General features: G+C 50.8%; 1 protein-coding gene across 2 annotated transcripts in view; it reads left to right on the forward strand.

Annotated features, from left to right (window-relative positions):
- FAM193A (family with sequence similarity 193 member A) overlaps nt 1-20,806 on the forward strand; it is a 113,213-nt gene that overhangs the window by 56,453 nt on the left and 35,954 nt on the right. For both annotated transcript variants that reach the window (XM_074320347.1, XM_074320354.1), the window contains exons 4-12: nt 536-703; nt 3,672-3,906; nt 7,221-7,345; nt 12,667-12,814; nt 15,890-15,967; nt 16,572-16,684; nt 16,766-17,008; nt 19,077-19,230; nt 19,345-19,524. In XM_074320347.1, the coding sequence (XP_074176448.1) occupies nt 603-703; nt 3,672-3,906; nt 7,221-7,345; nt 12,667-12,814; nt 15,890-15,967; nt 16,572-16,684; nt 16,766-17,008; nt 19,077-19,230; nt 19,345-19,524 (1,377 nt within the window). In that variant the 5' untranslated portion in view covers nt 536-602. The remainder of the gene's footprint in view (nt 1-535; nt 704-3,671; nt 3,907-7,220; nt 7,346-12,666; nt 12,815-15,889; nt 15,968-16,571; nt 16,685-16,765; nt 17,009-19,076; nt 19,231-19,344; nt 19,525-20,806) is intronic.

Here is a 20,806-nt window from a genome sequence, read left to right on the forward strand (position 1 = left end):
CCCGCTCCCGAGAGGGAGCCAGTGGTCTGGTGATGAGAGGGAGAACCAGGTGAGTGAGGCTCATCCGTCCTCCCTGCCCTGAGGACTAACGGCAGGGAGCTCGTTCTCGTCCTCGGAAGGAAGAGGGGCCAGAGCCCAGTCATCAGAGCCCAAAGTCGGAGTCGACTGGGGCTGAGGGTGTGGTGACCGCAGCTGCGAAGACAGCACAGAGGAGCGAGGCCCCGGGCCTTAGTGGGGGGAGAGCTGCCTAATGGGCACCTGGATGGCCAAGGTCAAGGGAGCCCAGCCGTCGGCATTCCCGAGTGCTGTCGTGCAAGGAGGGCCTGACCTCTCCTGGAGACGAAGGTCTCAGGGCCTAGCCGCCAAGGGGCCCCTGGGGCTGTGTGGGCCGGCAACGGTCAGTCCTCCGGCAGTGCCAGCAGAGCAGATGGGAGGAGAGGTGCTGGCCGCTGGGGCCCTGCGCTGCCTGCGGGGTGGGGAGGGCTCACTGCGCCGACTGCCCCTGACCTGCCTGCCCTCTTGTGCCACCTCACAGGGAGACCTCGGCAGATGTGGAGCGGGAGCCGCAGCAGCTGCAGAACTGCTGGTCTGAGGTGCGCTACATGGTCCGCTGTATTTACCGCCAGGCGGGGACACCGCTAGCAGACGACCAGGACCAGTCCCTGGTGCCCGACAAAGACGGGGTGCAGGAGCTCGTGGACAGGTACACGTGTCCCCGCGTTGCATCCCTTCCTTGCCTCTGCTGGCGTAGGGGAAGCGGGGCGCTGGGGGTCTTCAGGCAGCCTGGCTGGGCAGGCCCTGTGGGTACGGTTCCAAACTCATTCTGATGAAATGCTCACTGCCGTGTCACGGAAATGAAGTGACACAGGAAAAGAACATGGCACATTTCTTAGTGTTGACACTGATGATAACAGCCTTCTGAGGACTGACTGCCAGGGCGGACACAGCACCTTCTCAAGCCAGGAAGGACAGGCAGTTGTCCCTCAGGGAGGTGACAAAACTGAGGCTGTGTGCGGCTGGCGGCTGGAGACCGTGCACGCAGCAGGAGTGGAGCTGCTGTGGCCGGCATGCCCACCTGGCTGTCCCCACACAGGCTGGCTCACGGTGCGTGTCTGCTGTTCGGTGACACCTCATGCTCGTGACAGTACGGAATTTGAGGTGGACGTGATTTTTAGTCTTCCTTAGTTTGTAGCACCTCTTCTCCCTATTATGAAATGTTGCAATAAAAGCAGTAAATCTGAGCTAGACATTTCTGGATGGATTCTCACATGGGTCTCTTTCTCGCATTTTGAATGCAGCACCCTTGGGGGCCTCATAAACTCTTGTGATGTGCAGGGAGGGATGGGCTGGGAGGGATGGGCTGCGGGTTATGGGAACTCGCTGATGAATTTTCCAGTTTGTTCAGGGTTGCACCGCTGAGTCTCTGGTGTCCCATGAGATGGTTCCAGGTGGTATGTGCCTTTTTTAAAAGTTAGGTTTCTAGGAAAAAATGTATAACCTGCACATTAAACCCATGACTTCACAGCTTATGAGTGCTTAGGAAAAGGCTCAGGTAACAGACAATTGAAAGAAAACGTTCAGCAAATAATCATGCAGGTGAGGGATGTTAGTAGAGGCAAGACGCTGAAGAATGGAAAAAGTCTCTCCTCATTCCAGGGTGTATGTGGCCTGCGTGGTAAGCGTCTCCTAGACGTTGTGTCCAGGAGCTCTCCTCTGTCATTTAAGTGCCCTCGCACGGCAGCAAAGTCCCTTGCCAGGCACTTGTACAGCTGGTGCCAGTGATCCTTTCCTCCTTTCTGTGGCCCCCGGCACCCTGCGTAACTTGGTGCTGCCCCTCCTCCCGCCTCATCTCCCTCTTCTCATGCCCTTCATTTCTGCCCCAGGTCCTTTGCATTTGTTCTCTCTGTCTCAGATGTTCTTCCTTTTTCAGGGTTTTGTTGGGTTTGTTTCCTCCCTTCCCTCATCCACATTAGTTTTCAGTCCCCTTGTCAGAGAGGCCGCCATATCTGAAATCCACGGGGCCTCCCCCTTCACTCCTTAGCCCCTTACCTTCTTTTTGATTCTGTCGCAGCCACCACCTCGAGTTACATTGTGTGTGCCTGTGCTGTGCGCACCATGAGGGCATCGTCCACGGCCGCCAACAGGCGTGCCCGCGTGTGCCGTGGATGTGCGAGCCTCCCCAGCCTCTTCACATTCCTGACTCTTGGTCGTAGAACTTGAACAAAATCTATTTGCAAAAGTACCACACAGTCATTTCATTCAATTTGTAAGACACGGAAATGGACAATGAAATAAGATAAAATGTATGTCTAAGGTCACCATGCTAAGAGAACTAAGAAAGAGGCGTCTAGTCTGCTTGTAAGTTTGATTGTCTCTGTCATTTGAGTCTTGTATGGCTTTCTTTTAACCGATGAAATACAGTCTGTTTCAGAGGACATTATATTAGATTGTTATGCTGAAAAATTAATTTATCTGAAGTGTATTAACCACAGTGGGAATCCCATCAATTTTTACCATTTCTCTAGCCACGTTTTATCTGAGGTGTCCCATTTTCCATTGCTGGATTTTACTTGGCTCTTATCTTTTACAACAGAGGTGATGTGGTAATTTTAAAATGGGAGAGGTGACAGCTCACATTCTTCTCTTTTGACCAGATGTGGTGCCAGCAGGTGAAAAGATCCGTTATATGAAACCCAGGAACTGTATGCTTACTGTGTTTTATAACTCGTGTCTAACAAAGGTTCCTCCCAGTGATGGGTTCTAGGCGGACGTCGGAGTTGTTGCTTTGGTGCTTTTAGGTTTCCATTTAGAGGCTGCTAGAAGTGCACAATGAAAGGAAAGCCAAATACTGTAGAACAAGTTTGGAAAGTAGATTATCTCCAAGTTAGTAAAGAAATTCATGAAAAGGTTACTGTGGCCCTGTGGAGGAAGGGCACACATTAATTCTTTTCTTGCTCTTCCCCTTACAAATTTTATTTTATACACTTCTACCGTTTTTTTTTTGGTAGGATGATTAAAAAAGAGATATACTGTCTCTGAGTTTCCGATGATTGAAAAATAATGCAAGCCCATTTGGATTAAATACTGAATTCCTAGAAAGAAGGAAGGAACAGTCTGCTGCAGTTCTCCACACAGGAATCAATCTGTTGGGATAGTTTTTCTTCACCTGTTCACATGTCAGCATGCAAAAATTACTGTCTTCAGTCTTCTGTGTTTTCAGTAGTCCAGTCAGCTGCTGGTGTGTCCACTCTGCCACCTGCTGGCTGTGAGAGTTCCAGCAACTTACCCAGTCTATGTGGCCTTCAGTGTTTAACACGTGTAACAGACAGCACCCGCTGTGGGGTGACTGAGTTAACAAGTGTGACAGACAGCGCTCGCCGTGGACTGACTGAGTTAACACGTGTGACAGACACCTCTGGTGCAGATTAAGCTCTCAGTGAATGTCAGTGTTTCTGCCCGTTAGTGATAACTTGGGGAGGTGCCCGCCACTCTCTCTGCCTGGGTCCCCCTCAGTTGAGTGGGGTCACTGCACCTCTCATGGGTGTGAGACAGTGCTGATTGTCATGCACGGGAGGCTCCTGGGAAAGACTTCAGGAAAGATGCTCTTGGATATAAAAGGGCCCCATGCAGGGCACCTTGGGGTCGCAGTGATGGTGACTCTCTCGTTGCAGGCTCTGCGAGAGGGACCCCTACCAGCTGTACCAGCGGTTGGAGCAGCAGGCTCGGGAGTACGTGCTGGAGATGAAGGTGCGCCTGCTCCGGCAGCTGTCGGCCGTGTCCAGGGTGAAGGCGCCGGCCGCCCTGCAGGGCCCTCCACAGGCGCACCAGTTCGTGTCCCTGCTCCTCGAGGAGTACGGCGCCCTCTGCCAGGCGGCGCGCGCCATCAGCACCTTCCTGGGCACTCTGGTGAGCCAGCGCCTGTCCGTGTGTCGTTGGGAACGGAGGACCGTGTGGTGGGATGAAGTGCCCTCAGCCCCCTCGCCGTGAGGTCCGCGCGGCAGGACAGAGCCGACACCCCTTTTTCTCTGCTGCTGGACAAAAGCGTTGAGTGGGTTGACGTGGTGACACACCATGGAAACACTCTTTGGGGAGCTTGAGGCCCAGAGAGCGAGGCGTGGGAAGCGGGTGTGGTGAGGACAGTGTATGCGTGAAGGGGGGAAGAAAGATGTGGTTTGCAGTGCCAGCTGTACACAGGCTCATGTGGGGGGGGCCCACAAAGGCACGTTCAGTCCTTGATCACGTGACAGCACAGCGGGTTAAGAGTGGGCTCACAGAGTCAAGTAAGGTGCTGTCCGCACCCTGCAGGCATCTCACATGAGCACAGGTTGGTGAGAGGACAGGCACTGCAGGGATAGTCATTGGGAACTGGGCGAGCTGGGGGTCCATCTGAGACAGCCTCAGGGCCTGCTGCTTGGAAGGCGACCACTGTCCCCAGAGAGACCAGCCTCTCATGTCTGGCCTGTCACAGAAGCACCCATTTACTAGCAGTCTGTGGAGTTTTTCATCGTCACTTAAATTTTATTAAATGGCACTTCACCGGGCTAGTGGAGTAGTGGGTGCTTTCTCAGTGATAAAGGTACATCTCGAAACAAGTACATTAGCACCTCAGTTTTCGAACGTCTCCGTTGACAAACATTTCGGTTTACGAACGCCGTAAACCTGGAAGTAAATGCTTCGGTTTTTCGAACACGCCTCGCAAGTCGAACTTGTCACGCAGCTTCCGCTGAGTGCAAGATCCTGAGGCCGAGCTGTCAGCTGTTTTACTCAAATGGTCTTCCAAGTGTGTTACGTTTGAAAACCGAGGTACCACTGTATAGTAACCAGTGGTTCCTAAGAACCGCTGATTCTAAAGTTGACTGACCTTCTTGCCAGAAAAATGCACATACACACAGTTTTGCACCAGAGCCCGTGTAGTCGCAGTGTGTCTCTGAAACTGACCGTGCACTGGTCGTTTGGAGAACACTGGTTCACAGTGAGCTGTGCAGGTTCTGCAGCACAGAACTCGGCATAAAAAGTGGTCCTCGTTGGAAAGGCCTTTTGCTGGAAAGCTCAGGTTTGACGATTGGCGGCAAACGGCCTGTCACTCTTCGTGACGCTGCCAGTTCGCGTGCTGTGCGGATCCAGCCGTCTCATTCTCTGCTGCCTCCATCGGCTTCTCCAGAGACAGCACCCGTCCTGACACTGCAGGGCCCATGGGGCACATGCGCATAGAAGGTGTTTCCAGAGAGGCACTGAGGTTCGGCTGTCCTCACCGGTGTCACCTCTTACAGCAGCTGTGACAGCACAGGTCCCGCATGCCCTGGGCAAGTTGCCCAGCCTCTGGGTGCTGTTTGGGGCCTGTGGATGGGGTGTGGCGGCTGCCGCAAGTTCAGGGTTACTACTGGTGCTGAAAACAGTGCTGGCCTGCAGGAAGCACTCCATTGTCAGCACGTGCGCTTACTACCCTTGTTGGTGTCGGGCTGTGAAATGAGTTTGGGGTTTGCTCTTTCTCTAGCCTCATCTGGAAGTATAACCTCAGATTTCATAAAAAATGCCGAACGTCTCTAGAAACCAGCCTTCACCTACTTACCTTTAGTTACCATCAGGGCAGAAAGCCACAGCTGTGGCCCCAGTGTTGTAACTCATTGTTCATGGACTGGCAGGCAGGGCCACCGGCTCTGTCCCGAAGATTCACAAGGGGGCCCTGCCCTGCGTCCCTGGCCAGCCGGGGCCTGATCTGCTGCTGCCTCAGCTCCTGCACGTTCTTCGTCATAGAGACGAATCATACATCAGATCATGTGCTCCTGTGTCCCTGGGGACTGCTGGAGTTCAGGGACCTCTGCATTTGTCTTTCCGTCCCTGTAGCTGGCCCAGTGCCTGCGCAGAGTGGTCCCTGTGAAGCCTGTTACACGTGGCCATCCGACACTCGTCTGTGGCCATGTTGTTAGAAGCACCTTGTCGGTGACACTCTCGTTGCAGGGGCTGAGTTTATCAGTCCCAGGCCTGGGCTCTGCCATGCCCAGCTTTCCTGCATTGAGTAATGGCCCCGAGAGGTGCTGGGTGTGACATGAATGAGGGCATGTGGATGTGTTTGGGTAAGCGTGCACTGAGAGCAGGCGCTGTGACGTTGCCGGCATTGAGGAGGGTGTGATGGGCCTCGGCACAGGTCCCAGGGCCTAGCTGAAGCTCTTCTCCGTGTTCAGGGTGTAAGGAGGCTGTGACCAGCAGGGCTGGCTCACGCACGTGGTACAGCGGTGTCTGCGGTGCTCAGGCACAGGGGTCGGTTACATGTTCTTGCAGCCCCGCCCCCCCGCCAGCCAGTTGTCAGGACAAAATGACGGAATCTTCACATCTATGTTGTTTGCTAACATCTCCGGGTGTGATCATTTCCGATTGGCTAATTGTCAGTAGGAACAGGCCACTAAATGTAGTCTCCCAGCCACCTGCGATCGAGGCGTCGCGCAGGAATGGTTGTCATGCTCAGCAGTTTCGGGGGCCAGTCGTTAGGCAAGGAGCACTCGACCAGGGACGGAAGGTGATTCCAAAACAAGTGCACGTGCGTGGAGCTTGCAGACGGGCGCATGGGTTCACACATGCATAGGTGTGTCAAGGTCTGCTAAAAGGAAATGCTGCTTTTAGGACAGGCCGTTTGTCCTCGCCACCTGTGTTGAGGGAGAGTGGACATCTCTCCGTAACTTCCAGCTGGTTCCCAGATGTTTGAAAGTTGTGTAAAGTACCTGATGAGTCTGCCTGCATTTACTAGGGAAGTGAAAGGCCTGACTCTGCGAGTGTGGCCAATGCAGAAGCTCCTCGCATCTGTCAGAAGGGGAGACTCTCAGGAGAGGCCAGAAAATAACATCCTTGGGCATCGAAGCACTCGTCTGCATTTAAATTGGATGGAAAGTAGGCCTTTCGGTCCATTTTGCAAGCACAATTGTAAGAAATGACCATCAGATCCGTGCTCATTGCTCCTCCTCTGTCCTCCCTCACCTGTGTGGGAATCGCCACCCCTTCCTTTTGCGTGAGTTGTTTGGAAGGGAGGCCAGGGCCGTGTCTGTGTAGGCAGTGACCCCCATTAGTGTCGGCTTTGGCACGGACGGGAGTCAACATCTCGTCCTACGCGGAAGCCTCCGGGCCTGTGCCGAGGGGCAGGGGAGAGGGGCAGGGGAGAGGCGCAGGAAATCCTGGGAGTCTCAGACCTCATCAGCCCTGTGCGTCTTCTCTTTACCTTTTTTAACTAGGAAAATGAGCACTTGAAGAAGTTCCAGGTGACCTGGGAGCTGCACAATAAGCACCTGTTTGAAAACCTGGTCTTTTCGGAGCCCCTTCTGCAGAGCAACTTGCCAGCACTGCTGTCGCAAATCAGGTATTAAGCCTTTTTTTTAATTTTTATTTTCTTGGGGAACATTGGGGAACAGTGTGCATTTCCCAGGGCCCATCAGCTCCAAGTCGTTGTCCTTCAATCTAGTTGTGGAGGGCGCAGCTCAGCTCCAAGTCCAGTCGTCGTGTTCAATCTTAATGCAGGGGGTGCAGCCCACCATCCCATGCGGGAATTGAACCAGTGTTGTTGGGGAGCTCACGCTCTAACCAACTGAGCCATCCAGCCGCCCCTCCAGAAGCTCAGTGGCAGCTCGTTGTCTTCAGTCTAGTTGTGGAGGGAGCAGCTCACTGGCCCATGTAGGAATCGAGCTGTCTACCCAGTTGTTCAGAGCTCTTGCTCGAACCAACTGAGCCATCCGGCCGCCCCAGATATTACGTCTTAATCTGCTTGTGTCCCCGTGCTGTGCCAGCACGGTCCTCTGTGCATCTGATCACCACTGCCGCATGGAAGTTCTTGCTGGAAAAATCACGAGGCTTTGGGGAAAATGCAGTTTGGGCAGAACACTCAAAACCCCAAGAGTAATATGATTAAACTTTAAAATAACCTGACACTAGTGCTACTAAGGTTTAACACCACAAATTCCTCATGAGTAAGGAAAATCTCTGGTAAACATAGCGTCCTACCTTGACAAGACTCATGCGTGGTCAGGGGGCTGTGGTGTAGCCTGTGCTGTGGCACTTGGTGTGCAGCGGAGACGGGGCGAGGGGGCAGGAGGAGGGTTCCAGATGGGTCTGAGATGCCGGGGCGCTCCGAGGCACTGGGGGGATGAGCCACACTTCTGGGTATCTCAAACGTTCCCACAGCGTGTTTGTCCACGGCTTGGGTTGTGTTACTGGTGTAGAGCATCTATGGCACGTGCCCTCGTGTGCCAAGACGATGTGCCAAGCACAGTCCTGGGGCATTCGCCCTGGTGATGGGGGAAGTGAGAGAAGGCAGCGGGGAGGAGGCTGCCCTCCCCTCGGCTTTCACTGCACTGCTGAGCTGGGTTTTGTTCCTTTTCTACTTACCACAGAGGGACAGCGCAGATGGAGTCATTTTGCTGTAAATGTCCATATTGAAATATACTGGACCGGATTCACAAAGAACGGAAATTGTTTTTAAGTAAACAAATTATTGTAGTTGACTCATATACCAGTTGAAACCCATGTATAGGAAACCTTGTTTCCTATATTCCTAAATCCTGTTAGAGAGGTCTTAACTCTTCCCATTGTCTACCCTCACTTCCGGAGAAAGAGGCACCTTATAAGCAGTTACTAGAACGGGTTGGGGATGAGATCAGAAGTGTTACGTGGGTGTGGCCTGCACTCTCGTGGGTTCCTGATTGCCCCACCTCCCTTCTGTGCCCACTGTGAAAGCGTCCATGACGTTTCATGGTGGGTCTTGGAGACTTGTCCTCACTGCAACCCTCACGGAGCAGAGTCAGGACAGTGATCAGAGCCATGAGTTTGAAATGCAGAACCTGGTTTTGTCCCGTTACAACTTTCAAATCCTGCAAAAGCACTTTTTATAGAGGCATGCGTCTTGGCGGGAAGGGGTTCTTACAGCAAGAATCCAAGGTATTTAGCCTTGTTTTTTCTTTCTCTGGTGAGACAGTGAGTTTAATGGGCCTATCCTCCAACTGTGCGTGGGTGACAGAAACCTGAAATGCAGTGTAAAGCTCCCATGTTTTTTCTCTGCCTTAGTTCTGGATTTTTCATTTACTCGTTGCAAATGGTGGTCAGGCTGCAAAGATCGGCAGTGTGTTAGCACGAAGGTTAGTTCTGGGCAGGCTGCAGTATTGCTTTCAGGAGCAGGAGATGGAGGGGAATAGAGACGGGATGAAGCTGGTGAGACAGGAAGCGGAGCATTCCCCAGGAGGGCTGGTGACACCCAAAGGAGGGGTTCTGTCAGTTTCCCAGCAGATTCCCTTGTTGCACGGAGAATCAGTCGGATTTGAGCTGCTAGTGTCGATGTCCACTTAACTCGAAGTTTTGCAAGAGTTATATACAAACACCACCCCGGACATAATGACCCCGTCTGCAGCACATGGAATTGTAGTTGTAATTAAGGCTGACACTTTGTTTCTAGCCTGTATTTATTTACCTTTATTATAAGGTAAAATACAGATACAGAAAGCCACACAAAGCGAATGTGTCACTTAATGAATTGTTAGCAGGCAGAAATCCCTCGGGTGATTCACCCAGCACACCCGCATGGCCACCTAGAAGCAAGTCCCTTGGGGGCCCCGTCGCCCAGCAGTCACACTCGGCCCTTCCTTTATTCTCTTGTCACTCAAGTGTGCATTTCCACAGTCTTGTCTGGGTTTTAGTTATGAAAGTTATTGCTCTCTTTTTTTGAACAGCTTTATTGAGATTAATTTACTACTGTGCAATTGAATGGCTATTGATATATTACGTTAATTTTTTAAAATTATAGTTAAAAATAACATACAACTTGCCATTTTTAAGTGTACAATTCATTATTACATTAACAGTGTTGGGCAACCATCACTAGTATCTATTTCCAGAACTTGCATCACCCCAGAGAATGTCACCATTAAACAGTGACCCCCATGCCCCCTCCTTTTTTTCCCCATGTCTTTTGAGATTTGTTACTCTACAGGCCCCCCACCCCTTTTCCCTTAAAATTTATGTCAAAGAACGGGAGCCATTTATCCTGTAGGGAAGCCCGGGATGTGGATCCCGCAGCTGCCACTCATGGAGCGCCCAGCCCTCCTGCTCTGCCACCTGGGAGTTGGTGGCAGGGTCCAGGAGCCTCGCTGTGTCTGCTTATTTGTAGTTGGGGCTGTTAGCAGCTATGACCCAAGTTGGTCTTTATTTTTAATATATAAAATTAATTGATAGGGAAAATTTTAATTAGGCTCATAGATAAACTTACTCAAACTGATTTTATGATTCTCCTGATCCCTTGTTGTCTCTCACACATTGTTTGTAATAGATATTAGCGTGAGTATCTTCCCATGGTGCTGTCGTGTTTCTGCAAATTCGGTATTTAGATGGTAACCTGTTTTCTGAGCCATGGTCATTTGACCCGAGGACACTCCCCGGGGCCCCGTTTCCTCTGGAGTCCATCCCAGCTTGGCCTGAATGTGAGCCCTGTGTCTACAGATTGTGCTCCAGTTTCCCCACCAAACATGGCCCAGGATCCCCCAGAGGCAAAGCCTCCCCTGGCTCAAAGCAGACTTATCTCGTGAGGCAGGAGAGCCCTCTCACTTCCAGGAGTGGGACGGCGAGTGCAGCGGGCTGAGCCGCGGCTCCCTAGCATGCCAGTTTGCCAAGTGGTGCAGCGGGGCAGCTGGCTTTACATAGTGGGTGGTTTGCACGAAGAGTGGACATTGGTCTGTGACGAGCAAGGTTGCAGGAACAGGAGTGGGGAGAAAACCACTGCTTCCAGCAGCTCTGCTGTGAAACAGAAGACTGTTCTCAGGCCTTGGGGTCCCCCAGTCGCCGTGCGGCGCCCAGACAAGCCTCAGAGAGCCTCTGGGTTCTGTGTCCTGAGGCAAAAACAGCCTGAGAACGGCCTTGATGTTTGAGAGACCCTCAGTGACTGTGTGGGTTAGTACCGTTCTCTTTCCTCCCTCTGAGATTCCCTAAACAGCTTCTCAGTCCCTCCGATTTCTGCCTGCTCCCTCTTTAAAGTAATTTCACAGATGGATGCGTGTGCAGGTAGCTTCCGAAACCACCGATCCGTTTGCAAGCTCTGCGTGTTTACATAGTCATCACTAGTGAGTCCCCCAAGGGTGGACACAGGGAAAAGGGAAGAGGGAGCCATTTGTACCCGCTGAAAGGTCCTAATTTTAAAACCCCTTAAAATCACTTTATTGGTTTTTTTGTTTGTTTTTTGTTTTTGTTTTTATCGGGGAAGGGAAGCTGTGTATTTCCAGGACTTGATTGGGAAACAGTGTGTTTCTCCAGGGCCCATGAGCTCCACATCAAGTTGTTGTCCTTCAATCTAGTTGTGAAGGGCTCAGCTCAGCTCCAAGTCCAGTCGCCATTTTCAACCTTTAGTTGCAGGGGGCGCAGCCCACCATCCCATGCGGAAATTGAACTGGCAACCTTGTTGAGAGCTCAGTTCTCACCAACTGAGCCATCCAGCCGCCCCTCTGGAAGCTCAGCAGCAGCTCATTGTCTTAATCTAGTTGTGGAGGGCGCAGCTCACTGGCCCATGTGGGAATCGAACTGGCTGGCAACCCTGTTGTGTTGCTCAGAGCTGAGCCATCTGGTCGCCCCTACTGTTTATTTTTGTTGTAAAGTTGTTCAATTATTATTCCAATAAAGTTATGAAAATCTAGAAAATCATGAAGTGTAGGTACTATAAATAATTTGGTATTTCTAGATTTTTGTCCTATGTCCACCCACACACATTTTTAAACATGATGCCGTAGTCATATCTTAACAGGCATATTTCCACGTCAAAACATGTGTATGTAAGTACGTATGTATATGTATGTGTGTACGGATGAGTAGATGTGTTACAGAGTTTGTCATCAGCACCTCACTGCTTAGAATCCCTTTGTCCAGCCGGGCCGTCATGTGTAGTACGGATCCCCAGTGCGTGGCTTCCTGTTTCTTCATATAAACAACAGTGGTTGTTACCTGCACAGCGTCGTTGTGCTCTTGGGTGATTATAAATGGCCTTGATTTTGAAATTCCTTGTCAGAATGTCTTCATTACAGTTGTTTCGGGTCAAACGTTGACATATTTAGATATTAACCAAATGAATGGTTTCTGATGAGAGCCCAGTGGCTCCCCCTGTCCCACCCGCTCTCCCCGGCCGTCCTCTTGCCCCATGTCTTCTTTCTCAGAAATGTAGGCGTTTTTCTCATTATTTACCTGTATGTGGGTCATTTGTTTTCTGTTTGGTTTCTCATTTGCCATCTTACCATCTTTCTTAACAAGACATAATATAAAATGAGTAAAAGTATAGTTTGATTTCTTTGTTTGAATCGGATTTTCTGTTTCGCTTAATTTGAAAACCAGGTCCAAATTCTGTTCTTCTCCTTAAATGTTTTGTTTTCTCTGGGTCACTGTATTTCTATAGGGAGAAGTAGTTTACCACCCACCCTGAACGGCTGGGCTCCAGTCTTTCTAAAACAGTGCTGGTCACTGATTCTTTTCTTAGGCTCTTACTTCTTTGAGCTTCCCCTTTCTGCCAGTGTCTGTCCTGGGCGGCTCGCATGTGTACTTAGTGATCCATGCTGTCCCTCTTGTCACTTGGGAGGGGCAGTGACAAACAGAAGCAGACCTCCGGTCGCTGGCCCAGAGCCTTTGGACCCCTATCTTTTGTTGAAAGGCCTCTCTCCATAGGCTGGGAACCACGACACATGACACCTGCAACGAGGACACGTACAGCACCTTGCTGCAGCGGTACCAGCGCTCCGAGGAGGAGCTTCGCAGGGTCGCCGAGGAGTGGCTGGAGTGCCAGAGGAGGATCGACGCCTACGTGGACGAGCAGGTCGGTGCACACCACCAGGACCCGCCAGTGCGAGGGGTGTCAGGGTAAGGGGGGCGCACGTGGGGGCCTCCCGGCCCCTGGTTTTCCACACGGGATCAAGACTCCTGCCTGACGTACCACGACTTCCCTCGCCCAGCTGTACCTGCAGGGGCAGCAGCAGTGGGTCAGGTCAGCATGGGCCTGGCTACGCCCACTTTATAGGCTGCCGCCCAGGCTCTGTCACCTGCAGGAGCCCCTGGGGTGTTGAGCTGCTGAGTCTTTCATTTCAGGAACCATTTACTGAACACTCGGCCCTTCAGAGCCTGGGGATGCACAGACAAGTGTGACCTACAGAGCACGTTCTCTCTCCTCCCACAACCGACTAGAAAGGTTGTGCAGACATGAACACAGACGGCCGTGTGGGCAGGTGGCTCACGGGATGGAGGAGGACAGAGAAGCAGGGCTCCCGCTGGAGGTGGGGCCTGAAGGGCAGGGGTGACTGCAGCCAGAACCTCCCACGTGACACGGAGCAGGGCTTTTCAGATGGCATCCGCCTGCCCACCTCTGTTAAATTCATTTCCTAAATGTGCAGTAGTCATAGCTACTTGTAAAAGAAAGACGTATTTCCTAAAACCTGCAGGTATGTACCATGTGAAGGGAGACCTGGCACCAACACCGCGTCTTCCCATCCGAGAGAGAGCCGCAGGTCTCTGGAGACCGGCTTTTGTAGCCTGCCTTGCGGTGTTACACAGTTCACCCATTTCTGACCGAGTTCACACCTAAGTATTTTACAGTTTGGGGCTGTTGTGAGTGGTGTCTCACGTGGCGGAATCTCTGTCCTAAACAGTGGTTGCTAGTGTGTAGGCAGCTGGGTTATGCTGTGTCCAGTCACCTCACCAAACTCCGTTAGCTCTCCAGCAGTTGGGGAGCTGATCGCCCGGAACTTTCTGGGAAACCACGATGCTTCTACAGATACTGGTGGTTCTGTCCTGCCTCCAGCATTTGAACTCTGTTGTTCAGGCTCAGCTCGCATTTCCAGGACATGAGCAGAGTGTGGCAGCAGCAGCCCTGTCAGCACCTGTCTTCAAAGGGCTTGGATGCTTCACACTGCTGCTCACCACACAGATTTGGGTGCTTTTTTAGCAAAATGAAGAAGTGTCACTTTTTCTAGCTAGCTTATTAAAATTGTTTGTTTTGTAAAAAAACAGGAATAGATGTTAAATTTGTATGTTTTTTCTTCTTTTACATATTTCTAAAAGAATTAAGAGATTAGATTTCCTAATTTTGAGATACCGTTGCATTCCTGGGATTACACCCTACTAGATTATGATATATTATTTTAAATCCATTTTTAGGTTTAATTTTATTTAGGGTTTTTACATCTGTATTCTGAGATATTGTAGTTTTTGTCCTTGTCTTGTCTGTTTTACTGTTTTATATGAAAGTTACGCTAGTCTCAGAGATTGAATTGAGAAATTTGCCCTGTTTTTTCAAATTGCAAGAATAGTTTAAATATTCTGATCCATGAAGAATTTGATAGAACCTCCCATAAAACTTAGGGATCTGATTCGTTTTCATAGGGAGGAGGAGCGAGGTCTGCGATCTTTTACTTCCCTTTCAATTTACCTTACATTTCTTCATCTCTCTTGGGTTCTTTGCTGCATGAGTGACTTTTACAAATTGGTATTTGCCTAGGAAATTATCCATGTCACTTGGATGAAGGGTGATGAGCTTGTGCGTACAAGAGTGAAAACGGGCGACATGGCAGCCGTAGGCCACACTTTAGAGAGTGCTTTCTCCACCGAAAGGAAACACGGGGCCGCAAAGGGCAGTGCGCCTGTCCCGTGTGCCCGCGGAGTGCCTACGGGGCTGCTGAGATGTCGAGAGAAACCAGAAGCCCGCGTGGTTAGGTGAAATCCCAAAAGCTTTTTCAGGGTGACTCAACTTCTGAAAACATTGTGCAGGCCCAACAAAATAGCCCCAGAGCCAGTGATGGCACCTCTTACGTGAAAAGTGTACATTGTACAGGTGTTTTCTCTCGTGGTTTAGAAGCATCTCCTCTGTGTGTTCAGTCCTCGTTTCTGGGGTGCCCGCTCTTCCCTTGATCAGCCTTTGGGGAAGTTGGAGAACCAGCTTTCGGGTTTATTGATCACATTTGTTTCTTTGTTTTCCCAGTAATTGCTGCTTTTACCTTTAATTCCTTCCTACTTTATTAGTTGGTTTCTTGTTTTGTTCTGTTTTTTATTTTGGTTTTTTTTGGCTTCTTACATTGAACACATCCTTCTCAGTCTTTTTTTGTTCTGTTTTATTCTCAAATGCATTTACACCTATACTTCTGCATGTAGAGCACATCTCATAAAATTTGATTTGTGGGGCTTGTATTGTCAATTATTTCTAAACAGAGTAATTTCAACTTTAATTTCTTCTTGAATGGTTTAAACTATTTAAAATTGTTTTCAAATGCATGAATTTTATTTTATTAAATTACTCTTTACTTGGGTTTGTTGGTAGTATTTTCTTGCCCATAGGATTTTTTTTTTATCATCTCTGGGACTCTTCCGTCTTCCCAAACTGACACTGTCCCCACTAAACAACTCCCCAGGCCCTGGCCACCCCTAGTCTTCTTTTTGTCCCTGTGGATTTGGCTTCTTGGGGGAGCTTGTGTAAGTACAGGCTTTGCCCCTTTGTGCCTGGCGTGTTGCACTCCGCCTGATGGCCTCAGGGTCTGTCCCCACACCTGTTGGGTTGCTTGTGTGTCTTTCCTTGACCTGAGCCCCTCACATGCAGCGTCGGTCATCTTCTTTTTCTAGCTCCAGCACATACAGGGCACATGTGGGCATTCAGAAAAGGGCAAGTGGTCACTTACTGTATTGGCAGCTTCTGCTCTAATGTCGTAGTTTCACTCTTTAATGTGAGCCTTTGAGTACCTTAGCAGGCTGCTGGGACAGAAAGGATGTCAGCTGGTGCCTCAGTGGTGGTGCCTCTCGTGTCCACAGGCGATGCTTCTTGGATATTCCGTTTTTGAATCTCCCCTAGAAGGTGCCCTGAGTAGCTCCTGCTGGTACTGAGACTTCTGTGTCTTCATTCCCTCATTAGATGACAGTGAAAACCAAACAGCGCATGCTAACGGAAGACTGGGAGCTTTTTAAACAGAGGCGATTCCTGGAAGAGCAGGTGAGGCTTGGGTAGGAGGACAGTTCAAGGAAATGGAAATTGTTCACTGCGGGGCAAGTGGCTAAATGGCCAGCATTTCAGGGCCGCGCTGCGGGCTGCTCGGCCCTGGCCTGGGCACCCTCCTTGCCTCGCCTCTGGCAGCCTTACCCGCACTGCCTCCTGGGCCTTGCCCAGGCCTGGTGCTTCCCAGCAGCTCCTCTGCCTGGTGGCCCCCTGAGTGGCTGTGCAGGCACACCTCCCACACCGAGCCCCCTAGCTTTGGTTTCTTGCCTCACTTCTCTTCCAGAAGCTCAGCTCCTTGGGGTAGCGATTTGATTTATCTCAGTGCCGATACCCAGCACGTGCCAAGCACATGGCACCTTCAAGATAAGGGCTGGGTGTCGGCTGCGTTTGCTGGTGAGGAAGCAGCCGGGGTTGCTGTTTCCCAGCCTGGCACAAGCTCCAGGCCCGCTGCCCTCTTTCCTGGCCCTGGCCTACTGTAGGAAGCTATGACCTTTGGTCTCTAAATGAGCAGAACACCCATTACCGTAATTACTGGAAAATATGAGCCACGTAATAGTAGATGTGTCTTGCAGAATAACCTATTGTTTTGTAATTCCTCTAGTTCACGAATAAGAAAGCGGTCACTGGCGAGAACAACTTCACAGACGCCATGAGGCACATGCTATCATCACGGCTGAGCATGCCCGACTGCCCCAACTGCAGCTACCGGCGGAGGTGAGCGTGGCGGGTGTGCCGGGAGCACAGCCGACCTGCCCTGGGCCGACTGTTTCAGTAACTGCCTTACTTCCCACCCAGGTGTGCGTGTGATGACTGCAGCCTCTCACACATCCTCACGTGTGGTATCGTGGACCCCCCTGTCACTGGCGACACCCACATTCACCAGCTGCCACTCCAAGTGGGTTCTGCTGCCGACTGTCTCCCCGAGATGCGCCCCCCGAGTGTGTCATCAGCAAGCTCAGGGTCAGGTTCCAGCTCCCCTATTACAATCCAGCAGCACCCCAGACTCATCCTCACAGACAATGGCTCTGCACCAACTTTGTAAGTTGTGACTTTGTGATCAGATTTCAGGAATTTAAGTAATTGGTACTGAGAGATACAGACAGTGACATCTGCAGAAGTATGGGTGTCATTGCCGTGCTTTCCAAAGAAAAGGACCCTTTGTTGTTATATGCAGCCCTCAAGACACAAAACCAGTAAACCCAAACTTTGACACTTTTTGTTGCCTGAAAGAAAAGGTATAGGTAGATGCCAGTCAGGAGGCAGCTCAGTGGTGTGGCCGCTGTGCAGGAGCTTCGCGCCCTCCCCGTACCTGCGGGGGGCACCCCGCCTTCCCTCCGTGTCTGGCAAGAATGCGTGCACTTACGTTAGCAAGAGACCGACAGGGTCTGTCTCCCTCACTCCCACATCACCTAGAAGTAGAATACGTTTGGTGTGGGTGAGGTGGCTGCAGCGGCACCCCGCTCTAACTCCTGCACGTGGGCTGTGTTTTTGTTTGATTTAGGGAAATGTTGACCTGTACCCCCAGGCCATGGCGGTGACTGACCTGACGGGCCGCAGGGGAGGAGCTGCAGCGTTCCTCAGATTTCTTACGTGGGTTTCTCACGGTCACTCTGACTAAGGCTTTTCTCCAGAGTCTGTAATTCTCAGTACCGATTTGGTCCCAAACCCGAAGAAATGCTGAAGGGAGCGGCCTGAGCGCTTCTTTTCATTGCACGCAGACTGCTCTGCGCTGAGGGCCCCGCAGCCAGCAGGCAGCCAGCTCCTTACCGAGTTAGGCCTGCATCGGCTATTCAGAGCCGACTGGGGCAGGTCCACCTGGCTCGTGTCACAGCTGCTGACGCCAGTCGTGGCTCCTGCGCTGTCTGCGGGAAAGGTCTGCGGGAGCCTTGCCCCTGGCCCGCAGTGCTCACGCTGCTCTGGGCATCGGGGTCTCCACTCGGTGGCGAGTGTCTTCCAGTCATGAATTGCCGGGTTTGAAAACCTCCAGTGTGGCCTCGGTGTGTGTTGTCCCTTTCTTGGTGCCATTTCTGGTTGGTTACGTCGAGTCGTGTACTTTCAGTCACTCCCACGATGCTCTGAATTTATGGCTTCTGGGGGTGGCCAAACTTGCCTTCCTCCCGTTGAGCAAATGGTTCATTTCTGAACCTCAGTTTCCCCTTCTGTCTGAATTATGGGGATGATGACACGTCCGTCAGGAATGGGTGTGAGTGTTGACTGTGGTGTCGTGGGCCCTCAGCAGCCCTGAGCAGCCAGGCCTCACCTGGCGGCTGCTGTTTGTGCCGCCTCGGTGCTCCAGGTTCTAGAGCATTGTTGTATGTGGATGCTTGTTTCCCTAAAAATGGAAAAGATGCCCGAGTTTGGCGGTTCTGGACACTCCCCACCAAAGCCAAACAATCACCAGTTCTTATGCTTTTCCTTCTGTGGGCCTTGTGTGCCGAGGTTGCGGGTGGAGCGGAGGCCTGTGGGGTAGACCGTGGGCGTCATTCACGGTCGTGCCTTGAGCCATTTGCACTGAAGGTAACTGCCAGCTCTTTTCATGCACCACGAAACCATACGTTTAAACAGCGGCCCCATAAGCCACAGCCTTGAAATCTGCTTTCGTTTTTTAGTAAATATTCCATTTGCCGATTGCTCAGATGTCTTACTAAAGCTGATACTTAAATTAAGATCATGACTGGCTTGACCAGAGCTGACCTGGTAGCAAAAACTTTCAGTATTTTGTCACATAAGTGCGTGCCTTTAAAGTTTTGTTCAACTGTCTGTATCTGAAATTTCGGTGGTTAAAAACCAAATTCTGAAGATCTAAGGTTGTCCTCTGTACACCTTTAATTTTAGTCGAAAATGAAGTGTGTCTGCACTTTAAGTCGAATGGAAATGCAGTATCAGTTAAATTTTTGTGGTTTCCTTAATGTTTCTGCTTTTGGAGTGTTTTCCACTCCTGCAAACAACACAGGGGTAGTGTCCCGGCCCCTGCTCGTGTGTTCAGGTTACTCGTGATGTTAGGACTTGCCCAGGTACTCAGTGCCGCACTCTCGTAGAGGAGAGCAGTGTCTATGCTGGGATGGGGACCGCTCTGGCCTCAGGGTGACCGTGTCCCTCGTCTCAGTTGTAGCGATGATGAAGACGTGGCGCCCTTGTCCGCTAAATTTGCTGACATTTACCCGTTGAGTAACTATGACGACACTGAGGTGGTGGCCAACATGAACGGAATCCACAGCGAATTACATGGTGGCGGGGAGAACATGGCCCTGAAAGATGAGGTATGCGCATGGCTGCTTCATGGTCACAGTCAGCGGCGTGGAATGGTGGGCTGGCGTTCGGTTTTCTTGTGCTTCTGGTTCACAAAATGCACCTTCCTAAACGCTGTTTTAAAGTCCCCGCAGGTGAGCAGCACCACGAGCAGTTCTTCAGAGGCTGACGACGAAGACGTGGATGCCGAGGGTAGTGGGGAGCCGCCAGGGGCCCCGAAGGAAGACGCAGTTCTGGGCAGTGGGAGCCCCAGGAAGGAGGAAAGTAAAGTGGGCAGTCCACCCCCATCTTACCCAGCTCAGCAGGTAGGATTTTATTTCTTCCAACTTCCTGTTTTGCCAAGGGTCTCTTTCTCTGTGTTTATTTCCTCTAATAAACATAAGCATTATGAAATACAAAATTACGTCATTTTGAATAACCTTTGAAGATCAGAATGGGAGAGAACCAAGGCATACTCACAGAATCAGTAAACATGACCCGTAACCCCCATTTTGATCTGTTTCTTTTGCTTGACTCTGTAATCAACAGTCTTGACTTCTCAACACCCCGGGGAGCTCCAGACACTTACATGTCGTGGAGGTTTTTTGCCTGTGTAGAAACAAGGGGATTATAAAGTAAAGTAGTGGAATGTTAAAGTTCCAAAAAAAGTTGCTTTGTTTAAGGAGCTTTTTTCCCTGGTAGATAACTGTTTTTCTGTTAACCTTATCTGACTATTATGTTTTCATAGACACTCAGTTTTATAATAGATGCTCAAGCAATATTTAAATGAGAGGAGGAACACATGAAGGTCAAGGTGCTTTGGCTAATTAATCATTTGTATAAGTGGTGTAAATGCACGGCCCCAGCAACAGAGGTGCTGGGAAAAGGTACTCCACTGGGAGGTCGTGCTCCACCTCCTTCCCCGGTAGCTTGTCTGCCGCCCACCCACCCACCCCAGTCCCAGTAGGTGCCCAGGTTTCCTTATTTACTGTCTTCTTCCTGTGTTTATTCATGAAAACACAGTATTTACTCTTTGCCTTTCGTAGGAAAGGCCCACACCCGCCCTCCTTGCTCAGCAGTAATCCTGGACAGTGTCTGTCTGTGCGGCCGGGTGCCTGTCCTCCTCCTCTTCCGCTGGCCCTCCTGTGTCTGCAGTGTGGACACGTCGTATGGTTCTGTGTTTTCCTTCAGTTCCCTGCTGATCGGCACTGTGTCTGTTCCCCTCATAAACTATTCCCGAGCAGCCTTATACATCTGACATTTCATTACTGGGTCAGGGTGGTGGCCTCCCCCGTCCCCCGGAAGAGGGTGATGTCACAGTTTTGGCTTTTTACCAGTCTGGTAGGTAAGAAATGGTGACCCCTTGAGGTTTCAATTTTCATTTCACTTTTTATGGGCAAAGTTGAGCATCCTTTCATATACTGGGGGTGCCAAAAAAGTGCCAAAAAATGGATGCAAGTGGACACTTTGGTCAGCGTTGCTCAAGCAGTAGTTTGCTGTTATCAGAAGTGTCTAGACGCTGATGGGAACCACTTTGAGCACCGCTTGTAATTGCAGAAGTCAAATGTGACTTGTATTTCTCTTCTGTTATCAGGGTATATTGACTAT

Source organism: Rhinolophus sinicus, linkage group LG02 (genome assembly GCF_036562045.2).
Source record: "Rhinolophus sinicus isolate RSC01 linkage group LG02, ASM3656204v1, whole genome shotgun sequence".
NCBI lineage: Eukaryota > Metazoa > Chordata > Mammalia > Chiroptera > Rhinolophidae > Rhinolophus > Rhinolophus sinicus.